We start from the raw sequence: 15953 nt of genomic DNA on the forward strand, positions 1-15953 counted from the left end.
GATGGGGAAAAAGCAAGACAGAAGTTGGACTGAGGGTAAAGAGAGACTGGTCCTGAAAGGCCAGAAGTCCGGACAAATTCTACAGAAAATGGGGAACCCTTAAAGGTTTTCATCAGGGAACTTTCTGATGAACGCTTAAGAAAGTTTCATCTGACAGCCTTTGATGTAAAGGACTGGAAGGGGAGGTTCTAGATCTTCATCTAGATTTAGATCCTCATCTGAACTGAAGTGCAGAGCACCTGCAAGGGGGGCTGACCCTAGAATAGAAAGAACCAAGGCCGGTAGAATGCCACAATCACAAAGTTTACAGGGGTTTTAAATAAGAAGAAAGTTATTACCAAAGAATGTAAGGCGAACAAATGTCCTTATCCTGCAAAAAGCAAAAGACCTGTTGATGCCAATACAAGTATTTCAACTGCTTTTTCTTCAGTTTCTCTTGCATCCTTTTTTTTTTTTTTTTTTAAGGGCTGCACTTGCGGCATATGGAAGTTACTGGGCTATGGGTCGAATCAGTGCTACAGCTGCAGGCCTACACAACAGCAACACTGGATCCGAGCCACATGCAACCTATAGCACTGATCACGGCAAGGGCAGATTTTTAACCCACTGAGAGAGGCCAGGGATCGAACCTGCATCTTTGTGGATACAAGTCAGGTTCTTAACCCGCTGAGCCATGGTGGGAACTCCTCTCTTGCATCACTACATATTTTTCTTCCTTAATTAGGGTAGTTTATAATTGTTTTGGAAGAAACAAAGTCAACATATGTAAATTTTAACATTCTACTTGGTAGGCTAAATTAATGAAGAAAACTCATGAAAATATGCATATTTTGTAACTATTAGTTTTGAGCACTTACAGAACCTCCCAAAAATACGAGTATGATTTTACTTATAGATGGAACAGTTCATTAAAAGTTTCAATAGCAAATAATCTACCCCACCATGGGCTATGATAAACTTACTGCTTTGATAAACTTCCATCACATTTCCAGAGTTTGGTGATTTTACTAAAAGATGTATTGAAATATGGGGAAAAGAGGAGATTTTTCACCAAGAATTTTTATCATAGAGTTGGCTATATTCTCTATTTTCAATACTTACTATGTGCTGTTTTCATTGTATGAGAGGCATTTGGAATTTCATGTATGAGAGAGGTGGCTGTGTATTTCCTGATTCTAAATAGATTTCGCCTGCAAATCAATATTCCTCATAATCAAAATATTCTCACAGATTTGGTTACTTTTAGTGTGTAACAAAAATAAAAATCTGTGGTTTAGGAGTTCCCGTCGTGGTGCAGTGGTTAACGAATCAGACTGGAACCATGAGTTTGCGGGTTCAATCCCTGGCCTTGCTCAGTGGGTTAAGGATCCAGCGTTGCCCTGAGCTGTGGTGTAGGTTGAAGACGCAGCTTGGATCCCGAGTTGCTGTGACTCTGGCGTAGGCTGGCAGCTACAGCTCCGACTGGACCCCTGACCTGGGAACCTCCATATGCCGAGGGAGCAGCCCAAGAAATAGCAAAAAGACAAAAAAAAAAAAAAAAAAAAAAATCAAATCTGTGATTTAACAACTACCAAAACACACATCTGACATCAAGTTATGACAGTTAAAGTGAATCAGAAAGCCTCAATATCCCACACACTAATGTTAGTACTGGCTCCAAAGCCTTCCTGGGAACACAGGTGAAGTCGCAGTTTCTCGAAGATGCAGGTGTTCCTAAACAGGGACCTGCCATGACTCAAAATATCAGTGACTGAATACTTACCACGCTCAGATTGACAGGGCTGTTTGCCTTTGGTACTGGGTGGTTATAGAGTGACTTAAGAGTTTCATTCAAATCATCGTCCTAGAGTTAAAAACAAGGGGGGTACATTTTATAAATGTAACATGAACTAAGTAAATACAACTAAAATGACTTGACAAAATCATTCAGTGTGCCTACTCATTTTAGATATGTTTCATATACAGGCATACCTTGGAGATACTGCAGGTTCAGTTCCAGACTACCGCAATTAAGCAAATAGACCAATAACATGAATTATGAATTATTTCATTTCCCATTTGCATATAAAAGTGATGTTTATACTACATTGTAGTGTACTAAATATGCAATACCATTATGTCTGAAAAAAAATGCCATATCTTAACTAAAAACACTTTATTGCTAAAAAATGGTAACCTACACTGAGCCTTCAATGAGTCACAATCTTTTCTCTGGTGGAGGATCTTGTCTTGACACTGATAGCTCCTGACTAGTCAGGATGGTGACTGCTGAAGGCCGGGGTGGCTGTGGCAATTTCTTAAAGTCGGACAATGAAGTCTGCTGCACATGAAATGCTGTTTGATAGCATTTCACCCACAGTAGAACTTCTTCTACAATTGGAGTCAATCCTCTCAAATCCTGGTGCTGCTTTATCAAGGAAGCTTATGTAATACTCTAAATCCTTTGATGTCATTTCAACAATCTTGACAGCATCTTTGCCAGGAGTAGATTCCATCTCAAAAAGCCACTTTCTTGACTCATCACAGGAAGCAACACCTCCCTTGGGAAGTCTTATCCTGAGATGCAGCCATTCAGTCCCATCTTCAGGATCCACTTCTAATTCTAGTCTTCTTTCCACCTCTGCCACACTGGGTAGTTGCTTACTCCAATCAAGTCATGAATCCCCCCAACTCAAAGTCATCCATGAGGAGTAGGACCAATTTCTTCAAGCTCCTACATATACTGATATTTTGACCTTTCCACATGAGTCACAAGTGTTCTTCATGGCATCTAGAAAGGTGAAACCTTTCCAGAGAGTTTTCAACTTACTTTGCCCAAATCCATGAGAGGAATCACTTATCTATGGCAGCTACAGTCTTTGAAAATGTGTTTCTTAAATAATAAGACTTAATAATAAAAAATAAATAAATAGAAACGAAGTAAAATTTAAATACATTTTGAAAATGATAATTTTAAAAAGTCAAAATGCCTCCTGAATCCATGGCTGCAGAATGAATGCTGCGTCAGCGGGCACGATAACCATAATCCTGCTGTCCATCTCCATCAGAGCCACTGGGCGACCAGGCACACTGTTCTGCTTTCTTATAATTCATGTGTTCACTGAAGCAACACATTTAATTTGCTTCAAGAATTTTTCCTTTGTGTTCACAACTTGGCTAGGCAACACTTACATTTTCCATTTTAATTTTAAAACCACAAACCTAAGTTTTAAAGAACAGGTTAGGAATTCCCGTCATGGCTCAGTGGTAACAAGCCTGACTAGTAAGTATGAGGATGTGGGTTCCATCCCTGGCCTCGCTCAGTGGGATAAGGATCCAGCGTTGCCATGAGCTGTGGTGTAGGTTGCAGACGCAGCTGGGATCTGGTGTTGCTGTGGCTGTGGTGTAGGCAGGCTGGCGGCTACAGCCCCGATTTGACCCTTAGCCTGGGAACTTCCATGTGCCATGGGTGTGGCCCTAAACAGACAAATTATATAAATATAAATATATACATAACAGGTAGAATTGAAGATTATTGTGCTAAGATGCAACTCTGAGGTTATTTGGTTATTCTCTATATTTCTAAGTAGCTCCTGGTCACTACTTGGCCCATGATAAATGGGATTAAATAACTATATCAGCTAACATCATTCTCAGTGGTGAAAAGCTGAAAGAATTTGTGCTAAGATCAGGAACAAGACAAGGATGGCCACTTTCCCCACTTATACTCATCATAGTTTTAGAAGTCCTACACACAGCAATCAGAGGAGAAAAAGAAATAAAGGACAGAACACTGTAAATCAACTATAATGGAAAAAATAAAAATCAAACTCAAAAAAAAAAAAAGAAAGAAAAGGAATCCAGATTGGAAAAGAAGTAAAACTGTCATTGTTTGCAGATGACATGACACTATACATAGAAAATCCTTAAAATGCTATCACAAAACTACTAGAGCTCATCAATGAATTTGGTAAAATTCCAAATTAATATATGGAAGTCTCTCACCTTTCCATGCACTAACAATGAGTGGAAATTTTAAAAAACATCCCATTTGACATTGCATCAAAAAGAATAAAACATCTAGGAATACACCTACCTAAAGAGACAGAAGACCTGGGAGTGCCCGTCATGGCTCAGTGCTAATCAACCCAACTAGTATCCATAAGGATGCAGGTTTGATCCCTGGCCTCGCTCAGGGGATCAAGGATCCAGCACTGCTGTGAGCTGTGTGTAGATTACAGATGCAGTTCGGATCCTGCATTTCCATGGCTGTGGTGTAGGCCAGCAGCTGCGGCTCCAATTTGACCCCTAGCCTAGAAACTTCTACATACTGTGGGTGTGGCCCTAAAAAGCAAATAAACAAACAAATAAATAAATAAGAAACAGAAGACCTGTGTTCTGAAAACTATAAGACTCTGATAAAAGAAATCAAAGATGAGACAAACAGATGGAAAGATACATACCATGTGTTTGGATCAGAAGACCAATCTTCTCAAAATGACTATACTACCCCAGGCAAACCACAGATTCAACAAAATCTCTATCAAATTACAAATGGCATTTTTCACAGAACTAGCACAAGAAAAAATTTAAATTTGTATGGAAACACAAAAGACCTCAATAGTCAATGCAATCCTGAGAAAGATAAATGGTGCTGGAGGAATCAGGCTCCCAGTCTTCAAACTACACTATAAGCTACAGTTATCAAAGCAGTTTGGTACTGGCACAAAAACAGAAATATAGATCAGTGGTACAGGATAGAAACTGCAGAAATAAATCCACACACCTATGGTCAACTAATCTACAACCAAGGAGGCAAGAATATGCAATGGAGAAAATACAGTGTCTTCAATAAGTGGTGCTGGGAAAACTGGATAGCTACATGTAAAAGAATGAAATTAGGACACTCCCTAATATCATACACACAAAAAAACTTAAAATGGATTAAAGAACTAAATATAAGACCAGACACTATAAAACTTAGAGGAAAACATAGGCAGAACACTCTGACATAAACACAGCAATATCTTCTCAGATTCACCTCTTAGAGTAATAAAAACAAAAATGAAAATAACAGAAACCATTAAAAAATGAAAAGACAATGAACAGAATGGAGGAAAATATTTGCCAATGAAGCAACTCACAAGGCATTAATCTCCAAAATATACAAACACCTCCTGCAGCTCAAAATCAAATTAAAAAACCCAATCAAAAAATGGGTAAAGATCTAAATAGACATTTTCCCAAAGAAGACACACAAATGGCCAAAAACACATAAAAAGATGCTCAACATCACTAATTATTAGAGAAATGCAAATCAAATCAACAATGAGGTATCTCCTCACAACAGTTAGAATGGCCGTCATCAAAAAATCTACAAACAATAAATGCTGGCGAGGGTAAGGAGAAAAGGGATCCCTTCTATTCTGCTGGTGGAATGTAAATTGCTTACAACCACTAGAGAGGACAGTATAGAATTTTCTTAAGAAACTAAATATGGAAGTCCATACGATCTAGCAATTCCATTCCTCGGCATAAATCCACAGAACTCCATAATTTGAAAAGATACATGCACCCCAATGTTCACTGCATCATTATTTACAACAGCCAAGACATGGAAGCAACCCAAATGTGCATCGATAGAGGAATGGATAAAGAAGATGTGGTATATGTGTACACACACACACACACACACACACACACACACACAATGGAATATTATTCAGCCATAAAAGAGAATGAAATAATGCCATTTGCAGCAACATGGATGGACCCAGAGATTATCATACTGAATGAAGAAAATCAGACACAGAAACACAAGTGTCATACGCTATCACTTATATATGGAATCTAATAAAAATGATACAAAAAACCCTTATTTACAAAACAGAAACACACTCAGAAATTTCAAGTTCAATCTTATGGTTACCACACCAGAAACAGTGGAGGGGGGAATTGGGAGGATGGGAATAACGTATACACACTATCATATAAAATAGATGACTAACAAGAACCTACTGTATAGCACAGGGAAATCTTTTAGTTTGTAATAACCTATATGGGAAACAAGAATGGATATACACAAACATATATATAAAAAACTGATTCACTTTGCTGTATATCTGAAACTAATAACAACATTTTAAGGCAACGATACTCCAATAAAAAAATTTTTAAAAAGAAAGACTGAGGCTATAACTAAAAACAAAGACAACACAAATGCCAAAGGAGCAAACAAAATACTGTATCTCGAGAGTGAGAGAGTAAGGATTTAAACAGACAACCAGAGATAAGAAAATACACCCTATATTTGAAATTTAGAAAGCAACAATAGGCAATCACTAAAGTGTTTTTAAAACTTTTTATCTGAATTAAGTTGCATCAAATAGCACAGCTAATATCTTAGTTAATTAGTTCTTGTTTAAAATATCAAAGAATGATTAAGGGGAAGATTTACAAATTATTATCCCAGGGAAGTTCATTGGTTCAAAGCAAAACTTCAGTTTGTTTTATTTTTAAAGAAAATGGATAAAGATAAATGTAAGTGCTAAAACTATAAAGTTCTTAGATGAAAAAGCTTCAAGACACTGGATCTGAAATTATTATTATTATTTTTGTCTTTTTGTCTTTTCTAGGGCCGTACCCAAGGCATATGGAGGTTCCTAGGCTAGGGGTCTAATCAGAGCTGTAGCCACCAACCTACACCACAGCCACGGCAATGCCAGATCAGAGGGGTGTCTGCGACCTATACCACACTCGCAGCAATGCCAGATCCTTAACCCTCTGAGCAAAGCCTGGATTGAACCCACATCTCATGGTTCCTAGCTGGATTCGTTAACCACTGAGCCACGACGGGAACTCCAAAATTATTTCTTGATATGACACCAAAAGTACAAAACAAAAGAAAAAAAAAAAAAAACAGGTACACTGGACTTCATTAAAGTGAAAACTTTTGTGCATCAAAGGACGCTATCCCATGGATGAGAGAAAATATTTGTAAATGATTAATACCTGAATAAATAAATAACTCATACTCAATAACAAGAAAAAGCAATTAAAAGACGGCAAAGGATTTGAATAAATATTTCTCCAAAGAAAATAAACAATGACTAGTAAAAATATGAAAAGACTCTACATCACGAACCTTCTGGGAAATGCACATTAAAAGCACAGTCATATACCACTTTCCACCCATTAAAATGTCAATTACTAAAATAAAACAAAAACAAAAAATAACAAGGGTTGGGGAGGATGTGGGGAAACTGGAACTGTGTGCACTGCTGGTGGGAGTGCAAACGGATACAACCACCGTGGAACATGCTGTGGCAGTTCTTCAAAAAATTAAACATAGAAGTACTGTATTATTATTCAGCAATTCTACTTCTGGCTATACACTCGAAAGAACTGAATGCACAACTCAGAAAGGCATTTGTAGATACATGCTCAGAGCAGCACTGTTCACAACAGCAACCCAAGTGTTCATCTAAGTATGAATGAATAAACACAATGTGGTAAGTGAGTGACTCAGTAGTATTCAGGCTTAAAAGGAAGGCAATTCTGACACATGGATGAACCTTGAGAACATGCTAAGTGAAATAAACCAGTCCCAGAAAGACATACATTGTATCATTCTCCTTACATGAAGTGGGAGTGCAATTCATATAGACAAAAAGTAGCACAATGGTTGCCCCAGGGACCTGGGGGTGGGGTGAGGGGTGCCCCAGGGATGAGGGGTTGCTGTTTAATGAACAGAGAGTTTCAATTTGGGAAATAGAAAGGTTCTAAAGATGCAGCTGATGAGTGCAGAACAATGTGAATGTACTTAATGATACAGAACTGTACACTTAAAGACAGTTAAAATGTTAAATTTCATTTTACATGTATTGAAAAACATATAAAACATTTTTTAGATGGAGAAAAACAACAATTAAAAAAATGGGGAAAAACACAGCTTACCAGGTCCTTTGCCAAGTAATCTGCCAGAGTATTTAGAAGCTTGTAATACACTTCAAACCATGGCAGGTAACTGAAAAGAAAAAAAAAAAAATTACAAAATGCAGTATCATTTAGAATCAAGAAATAAGATGGCAAAATGTAAATTAAATTTGTTATTTCAAACAGATGGATCCTGGAGGGCAAAAAAGAACTATAGCTACGTTCTCTTTACTGTTACAATAACATTTTACATATAATCTATTAAGACTTTCCATAAAATAATTAGAACCCAAAGTTCTATTATAAAGGTTATTCACTACGCACTTCTATTTTATAACAGTAGTGCCTAAAATTACTCAATCCTATATACATGGCGTAAGTGTACCACAAGCACTCCTAGAACAAAAATTAACCACTGTAATAAGATATGATATAAAATAAAAACAACTTTAAAAAGCTTTGAAAACAAAGATATAAGCATTTCTTTTTAAATATTACTGACTTAAGTTTATAAAAACAGAATGATGTGCTTATTAATTAAAAGATTCTTGAGAAATTGATGTTTAAGTAGATGGTAAATTTCAAAATAAATATCAATACAAGTAAGAAAGCCTATTTTTAAAATTTTAAATATTATAAATAGCATTTAAATATCAAAACATAATGTAAAATTAATTTTGATTCATTTTGCTAGACACAAATACAATTCTTTATGAAAGCAAAATTTTAAATTCAAAAATCAATTCTACAAAATAAAATCTGTACTCCTTATCAACAAATTAAGGTACATATATATTTAAAATCTATCCAGAGTTTTTAATTGTATATTAAAATGTCCATTTTTCATATATAAGAAAAGTAAATCACATATCACACTAGTAGCTCATAATCAATGAATAAACACTCTTTTTTTTTTTTTTTTTTTTTTTGGTCTTTTTGTCTTTTCTAGAGCCACACCTGCAGCATATGGAGGTTTCCAGGCTAGGGGTCTAATCAGAGCTATAGCTGCCAGCCTACACCACAGCCACAGCAACGCCAGATCCGAGCTGTGTCTGTGACCTACACCACAGCTCATGGCAACGCCAGATCCTTAACCCACTGGGAAAGACCAGGGATCAAACCTGCAACCTCATGGTTCCTAGTCGGATTCATTAACCACTGAGCCATGACGAGAACTCCCTAAATACTCATTTTTTTTCTTCCAAGAATTACTACATCAGAATACTTTTAAGAGAAAAAGGGTAATAGTTTACTAAAAAACTATATACTAACAAGAGTACAGATACATAAAAGATTTAAAAAATTTTTAAAAATGAATATAGCATTTTTTCAAATATTGTCTGATTTATTAGTGACATGAATGATGCTTTCGAGTCAGGAGTAATCTAAAGTCATAATAGAAGAGATAGGTAAACCACAGTATCTTTACTCAGCAATATAAGAGTTCTTTAAAATGATCATTACAAATAGCAAGCAGTGGCATAAAAGGTGTCTATGCTATTTAAAAATATCCACCAGCTTCTCATTAAGTCTAGCATATGGAATATATGCGCTTATCATTGTGCCCTTTGGAAGTGCCACTAAAATGACCACAAATGAATAAAAAGGGTATAAATTAATGGGGACAAGAGAAACGGGAAAAAAAACAACAGAAACAATACAAGTGGATGCTTTGTGAAGGTGGTGAGCAAACAAAGAACAACTGACTTTGCAGAAGAGAGAAAAATCAAAACCTGAGTGTCAACGGAAGGAAAATGACCATTAGCCAACAGACTGGCGCCCACAGGAGCCTCAAACACCAATTTCAGACTCTCTCAAAGGAGAAAATACCTCGAAGGCCTTATTTTCTTGTAGTGAAACTCACTGCTGCACACACAATGGTTCTAATTCAGCTTAGTGCCTCAAACATAAATATAAATTAGCAGTCCAACCCAGCAGGTATTTGAGAAAATACAGACATCGATACAAACATAAAAGGAACTCCAAGTAAGCATTAGATGAGAGTTACAAAAATTATCATTAACATCTGAATAAAAAACAGGATGCTAGTAACAAAATGAAATCTAAAAAGAAAGAAGTGAAAAAATAATTATAGACAAGAAAGAGTTCTTAGAAATATAAAAGCTGAAAAAAAAAAAACATTAAAATCAATAGGAAGGTTAGAAACTAAGTCAAGAATATTTCCTCAGGGGGTTCTCGTTCTCTTGTGGCATAGTGGGTTAAGGATCCAGGGTTGTCACGGCAGCAGCTTTGGCTGCTGCTGTGGCATGGGTTTGATTCCTGGCCCTGGAATCTCCATACGCCTACGGGCGCAGTAGGAAAAAAAAAAAAAAAAGATCTCCTAGGAACCAGAACAAAGAGACAAACTGATAGATATTGAGAGTAAATATCAAAATATCAGGATCTCAATTTCGACTATAATGTAATTGAGTAAATAGCCTTTCTATTTTTTTAAAAAAGAGAAAAAAAGAAAAAAAAATTTAATATTAATACAAAATCCTGAATCTTTAGACATGATTCACCACATGGAAAGTGCTACTGGGTTAACTGTAAAATAAATGACCCAAACCAGAGAATCACACTGAAGTTCCAGAATGGGGGAGAGAGAAACACCCAAGAACTTCCAGAGACCCAGCAGGAGGCATACAAAGGCATCACATGCAAAAGGTCCCTGAACCGCTCTCTCAACGGCAATTCTGGAAGACAGAAGATAACACCTCCAAAAGGAAGAGGTGAAATCCTTTGCAACCTAGGATTCTTGTCCAGAAAAACTATTTTATCAAGTGTGGGACAGACTAATAGCATTTCCAAAAATTTACCTTCTCCATAATGTTTCTGGGAAGCAACAAAGTGGAGGAGTGAAGCAGAATAGGAGGAAGACGGGGGTAGAGAAGACAAGAAAATTAATCCTGGGCAAGAACCAGTGGGCCTAAGAGTAGTAAATAATAAATTTCATTGAGTTATATAGTGTATATAGAAAATTCAGTGCAGTAATTTGCATGATATTGAGTTGATAATTTCAAAACAGTGTTGGTAAATTTGATGGGGTTTTTGGGTTTTTTTGTTTGTTTGCTTGGTTTGTAAGTGAAAGTACAGTAGAAAGTAGAAGAGCCATCTAAGCACCAGGGGTAAGAGTTCAGTAATTTAAATATGAAAATTGAGATTACCAATACTACCTGTCATTTTCAGATTAACCCAGTCACACTCTTGGGAGGTCACGGAAGCTGGGACATTTTCTGCTGCAGGTAAGCAACAGCATGGAGAGCCGAGGATGCAATCTGGCTACCTGGGGACGGCGTCTATCGTCTATCGACAGGCACGCTCTGTTCAGGCCATACCCCACTGCTGCTGTTTAAGTGAATAAATGGCCAACTTCTAAGTCAGCTAATTCATCTCAACATCTAGACTTCTTGCTTCTCTTAAAAATCAAAGGGATTGACAATACCAGTCACACTTTTTTTTTTTTTTGCTTTGCAACAAATACCCAGAGCCATGTAAAAGCTTCTCTCTTTGGATGTGGCGTGTGCTATCTGTTAGACTACCAGGCTCACCCCAATTCCTCTTGTCAGTCACCTAATCTGCTTAGCTCATTTGAGCCCCCTACCTGTTCCCTACAGGTAACTGAATTCGCAACCCCTGAAATGGAGCAACTATGCAACAGAAGTCCTGCTCACTTTTTTAATATGACAAGAAACTGGCTCAGGGTTCACAGAGTAGTCAACAAGTCAAGTATTCTAACAAGATTCTATTGCAAACTTTAAAGACAAGATGTGTGGCCAAAAAAAAAAAACCCAAAAACAAAACGCATATAATAAATATTATAAATGATATAAGCTTACCTTTGCTCAGGTCAGAAATATTATTCTCATGTTTTTATTTTTATAATTTATAAATAATTTGCAACCAATGTTATGTTCAAAGCAATTAATTTTTAACTAATGTTCAAGCTCCTAAATGGATTATTATTAACTAAATAGTTTTCATTAATTTTAGTCCCAAAGAAATTCAAAATGTTTTCTTACCACCAACTACAAAAATCCCAGAAAGTTTTTAAAAATGTATTCAACATATAATGGCTGAATAAGATATTTTACTTGGATTTTATAAAGCGGAAAACATCACTCTTTAACAAGGCATGCCTGTCACCCTCATAGTCTTGGCAACACATATCAACGTACAACAAATACACTGAGACCAAGTATTTTAAAACAAAAGGCAGGAGAGTCGTCAAAGGTTAGTTATAAGATTATTCCTTAATTTTCCGTAAAGACACAAGGCAAAGGACAGATGCGTATGTAAAGTCATGAGTCCACTTAGCAGCAGCAAGACTTCCCCCACACTTATGCTTCCACTATAGAGCTGATAAAACTTTTACATCCAAAAGCCAAAGGTTAAATAAAGGAAAGGAAATGTTTTTTGTCAAAGAGTCAGGAACCACTAACAGTCTAAGTGACCAGCAGGACCCTAACTTCGAGTCATCAAATAAAACTAAGGAAACTGCCTTTCCGTAGAAAAACGTCTAATGTCTAGAGGCTGTTTTTCTGTCTGGAAAATTGACACAAAATGTGTAAAATTGAAACATTCTGCTTCTAAGGGATTTGCCTCAAGGAAGAGTGTGAGAGCCTCAAGTTTGGTATGAGTTATGCGGCGGGGGTGGGAGCACTACAAAGGCCCCGAGCCCCGATCTGTCTTCCTGGTGAGGGTATTTCATTTTGAACCCGTGGCGACAATTTTATAGCTGTAAAATTATGCTAATCAAATTAGGTAAAAAGGTATTTCTTACATTTCTGCTAACATGTGAAAGCAATTCTAAATACAAGGGCAGGATTTAAATTAGTAATATCTCAGGATATTTTTGAAACCTTGATAAAGTATGATAGACACGTCAAAGAAGCAGCTAAAGCATACAATGGCTAAGAATTCAAAATTAAGTATCAACTTGTATATTAACCTTGAATTTTAATATTTCTTCTAAAAAGTGAGTGAAACAAATAGAAATTAAATATACTCACTTTCAAATCTTGTAATGGCATAAATCCAGGAGAAAAAGATAACACGGTATTTATAGCATTGTGTGCCAATTTTCTAGATTAGAACTCTACGGTAAATCTAAATTACTTTCAAGCCTTATGATAGCATCAACTATAACGCTTTACTCAGAGTTGATACAATAGGATGAAAAGTAGCTTTAGAGCATTACATGCAAATTTTCTAGCTCAGAACTCTAAGGCACAGGGTAGTTTTTATCAATAAATGTGTATAAATCACTTAGCAAAATGCTTGGCTTATAGTAAACAAACATTAAATGATCTTGCTCTTAATTTATTGTTATTATTACTATTATCACTGTCATCGCTAACCTAGAGGTCTCTGCTATTCCAGAAATCCAATGAGCACAGTTATTTTTTTTGCTTTCCTAATGAAAATTTACCACCAATTTGTATTTATTTTACTTTGTATTAAAAAAAATCTTAAAAATTCTTAAATTATTCCATTTTCATCATGACTACTCTTTAAAGACTTAAAGTATTGTTCTGTTTGATATTAACAAAAACTCAAGAGATATTTATTTTTCTTTTAAAATTTAGATTACTAAAATACAAATTCAAACATTAGACAGTAAAGCAAATGGTGAGTTTTTTATGAAGACGTATTTGATAAAATAGGAAAAAAGTTAAAGTGTTTAACAGGATATCATAAAAACAACAGGAGAAATTATTAATATCTAAGACTTAAAATCATCTGATACTGAAAATGACCCTGAATAATCAATCTGGTATTCTCACAACTGAATACCTAAAAATGTAGTATGTTTCAATATAAATGCACTAATTTTACACAAAAGATAATTTTAAGAACAAAACTCTAAATTTTTTCATATTTGAAAGTTGTAATATACTCCAGGTAAAGCTATAAGCAAATCATTTTAAAAAGTATAATCAGAAAGGAAATCATCCTTGTGCTAAATCTCAACTTTTAAGGAAAAAAGTGAAATCATCGATTGTCTGATTAAGCATGTACAAAAATTTTCAGCACTTAACAGGAGATAGCATGAAAGCCATAAAAGCTTTCTCAACTTATAAACTGCTTCCTTATCTATTCATCCATTTCACAAACTATGAATAAAGACTACAATTAATTATTTAGTTTGCTAACCAATAGAAAGATTTATGAACGTGTCTTAACAAGTCATGGAAATAAGACTAGAATAAAATATCAAAATTTAAGTAATGGTTATTATGTCACAAATATGAGTGCCTATATTTTCTTTTTTAAACTTCTCTGGATCTTCCAATTCTTCCGTAGTAAAGTATATTACTTTTGTTACCATAAAAACATGACATATATTTCTGTGTCTTGCTTATCCAAGTACTCTGTCATTTTTCTCAATAAATTTTAGCCCTGTTAATGTTTAATTTTAAGAAGCCTTAGAATTTCGGACTCAGAATTAAGGCTGAATTCTAAGAGAACCAGGACATTTGCAAAAAAGTGAGTGCAAACACTGCTCTAAAGCTTTGGCCAGCCACCAATGAACACTGCGAAGGCCAGCCTTGGTGGCCCTCTCTCACAGAAACTCTGGAAGCAGTGCAATCTGGAATTCAAAAAAAAAAAAAATCTTTAAATGAAGAGACCTGACTGCCCCAAACCAATCCCATGAATAGCTAGCTGATTAGATAATTCTGCCTTCCTTCCCACATTCCTCCAAAAATTATCACTTAATCTCTAAGTCTTGGTTTTATATGAAATAAAACAAACTTTCTTCTACTACATCTTAAGGATACAATGAAATTAAGTAGCATTTCTCCTGCTATCTCACAAAGCATGGCCACCATCCTGAACATGCTGTTGAACGTTTTGTGCTGAAATTACAGAAAAACACTAATATCTGGCTTTAAGTACTGTTGGGTAAGTTGCCTCACAAGTAATATTTTTTTTCTTTCCCAAAGATCCTTCTTTTACACAGAGATTCAAAATTTCAGGGGTGTAGAATGAAATATCCGTGCCCTTCCCTTTCTTAATTCTCTACTCAGCAGGGCTCAACTGACTGCCTCTGGAGCGCCCTGACTAAAATACGCTGGTAGGGTCACCTCCTGTCCTGATGTTTTACCTGACAAAAGATGGTACGGGTAAATTCCCACTGATTTTTAATATGCTGTGTATGGTTCTGACGTCTCAGAATATTAGAGCAGGGAAAAATGGATTAAAATCACTTCTGCTCATTGCAAAAAGCAGATGAATGCTGAAGGGTATAAAGGTCAAAAAATTAAAGATCTATCTTCCTAGATTTTTTCTAAGTATATACAATTATGTATTCATATATAAATCTTTGTTATCAACTACTTCTTAAATATATACACAATTACATACATATAACCTGTTCTTTACAAACATAAGAACATACTATAAATGTTACCTTGAAATTTTTCATCATTTTTACAATACATCATAAACCTTTCTCCGAATCCGCATCTGTGTGCATAATTTTTCCTAACAGATAAATAATATTCTACTGTCCTAGTCGTTAATTCATTAGTTTATGTATTCCACAAATATCTGTTAAGAGATCACTACATGCCAGGCACTACTGTAGGCACTGGGAATACAACACATCCATGAAGAAAGAAAAGAGACAAGAAAAGATCAGGAAGGTCCCACCAAGTACCTAATCAATTCCTACTGAGAGACACCTACGTCCCATGCTCTGCTATTACCAACCTGGTTATAAACAACTTTGCTCACACTTAACTGCTCACCACGGGGAATATGCCTGAGTTCTAAGTTCTTAGAACTGAGTCAAGGACTTCGAGATTTTAAAATCTGATAGATATTTTTAAATTCCCCTTCAAAAAGTCATGTCATTTTAGAGTTCCCACTGTGGTGCAATGGGTTAAGGATCCAGTGTTGCTATGGCTGTGGTGTAGGTTGCAGCTGTGTCTCAAGTGTGATCCCCTGTTCAGGGAACTTCCATATGCCATAGTGCGACGAAAAAAAAGGAAAAAAAATTGTATCTTTTTTTTTTAATCATACCATTTTACAGT

At 35.8% G+C, this 15953-nt stretch overlaps 1 protein-coding gene across 1 annotated transcript in view; it reads right to left on the minus strand.

The window, feature by feature from the left end:
* DENND1B (DENN domain containing 1B) overlaps positions 1 to 15953 on the minus strand; it is a 244302-nt gene that overhangs the window by 122574 nt on the left and 105775 nt on the right. The window contains 2 exon segments of the mRNA XM_021064483.1: positions 1763 to 1843; positions 7936 to 8005. Of these exon segments, the coding sequence (XP_020920142.1) occupies positions 1763 to 1843; positions 7936 to 8005 (151 nt within the window).

The sequence above is a fragment of the Sus scrofa genome, chromosome 10 (genome assembly GCF_000003025.6).
Source record: "Sus scrofa isolate TJ Tabasco breed Duroc chromosome 10, Sscrofa11.1, whole genome shotgun sequence".
NCBI lineage: Eukaryota > Metazoa > Chordata > Mammalia > Artiodactyla > Suidae > Sus > Sus scrofa.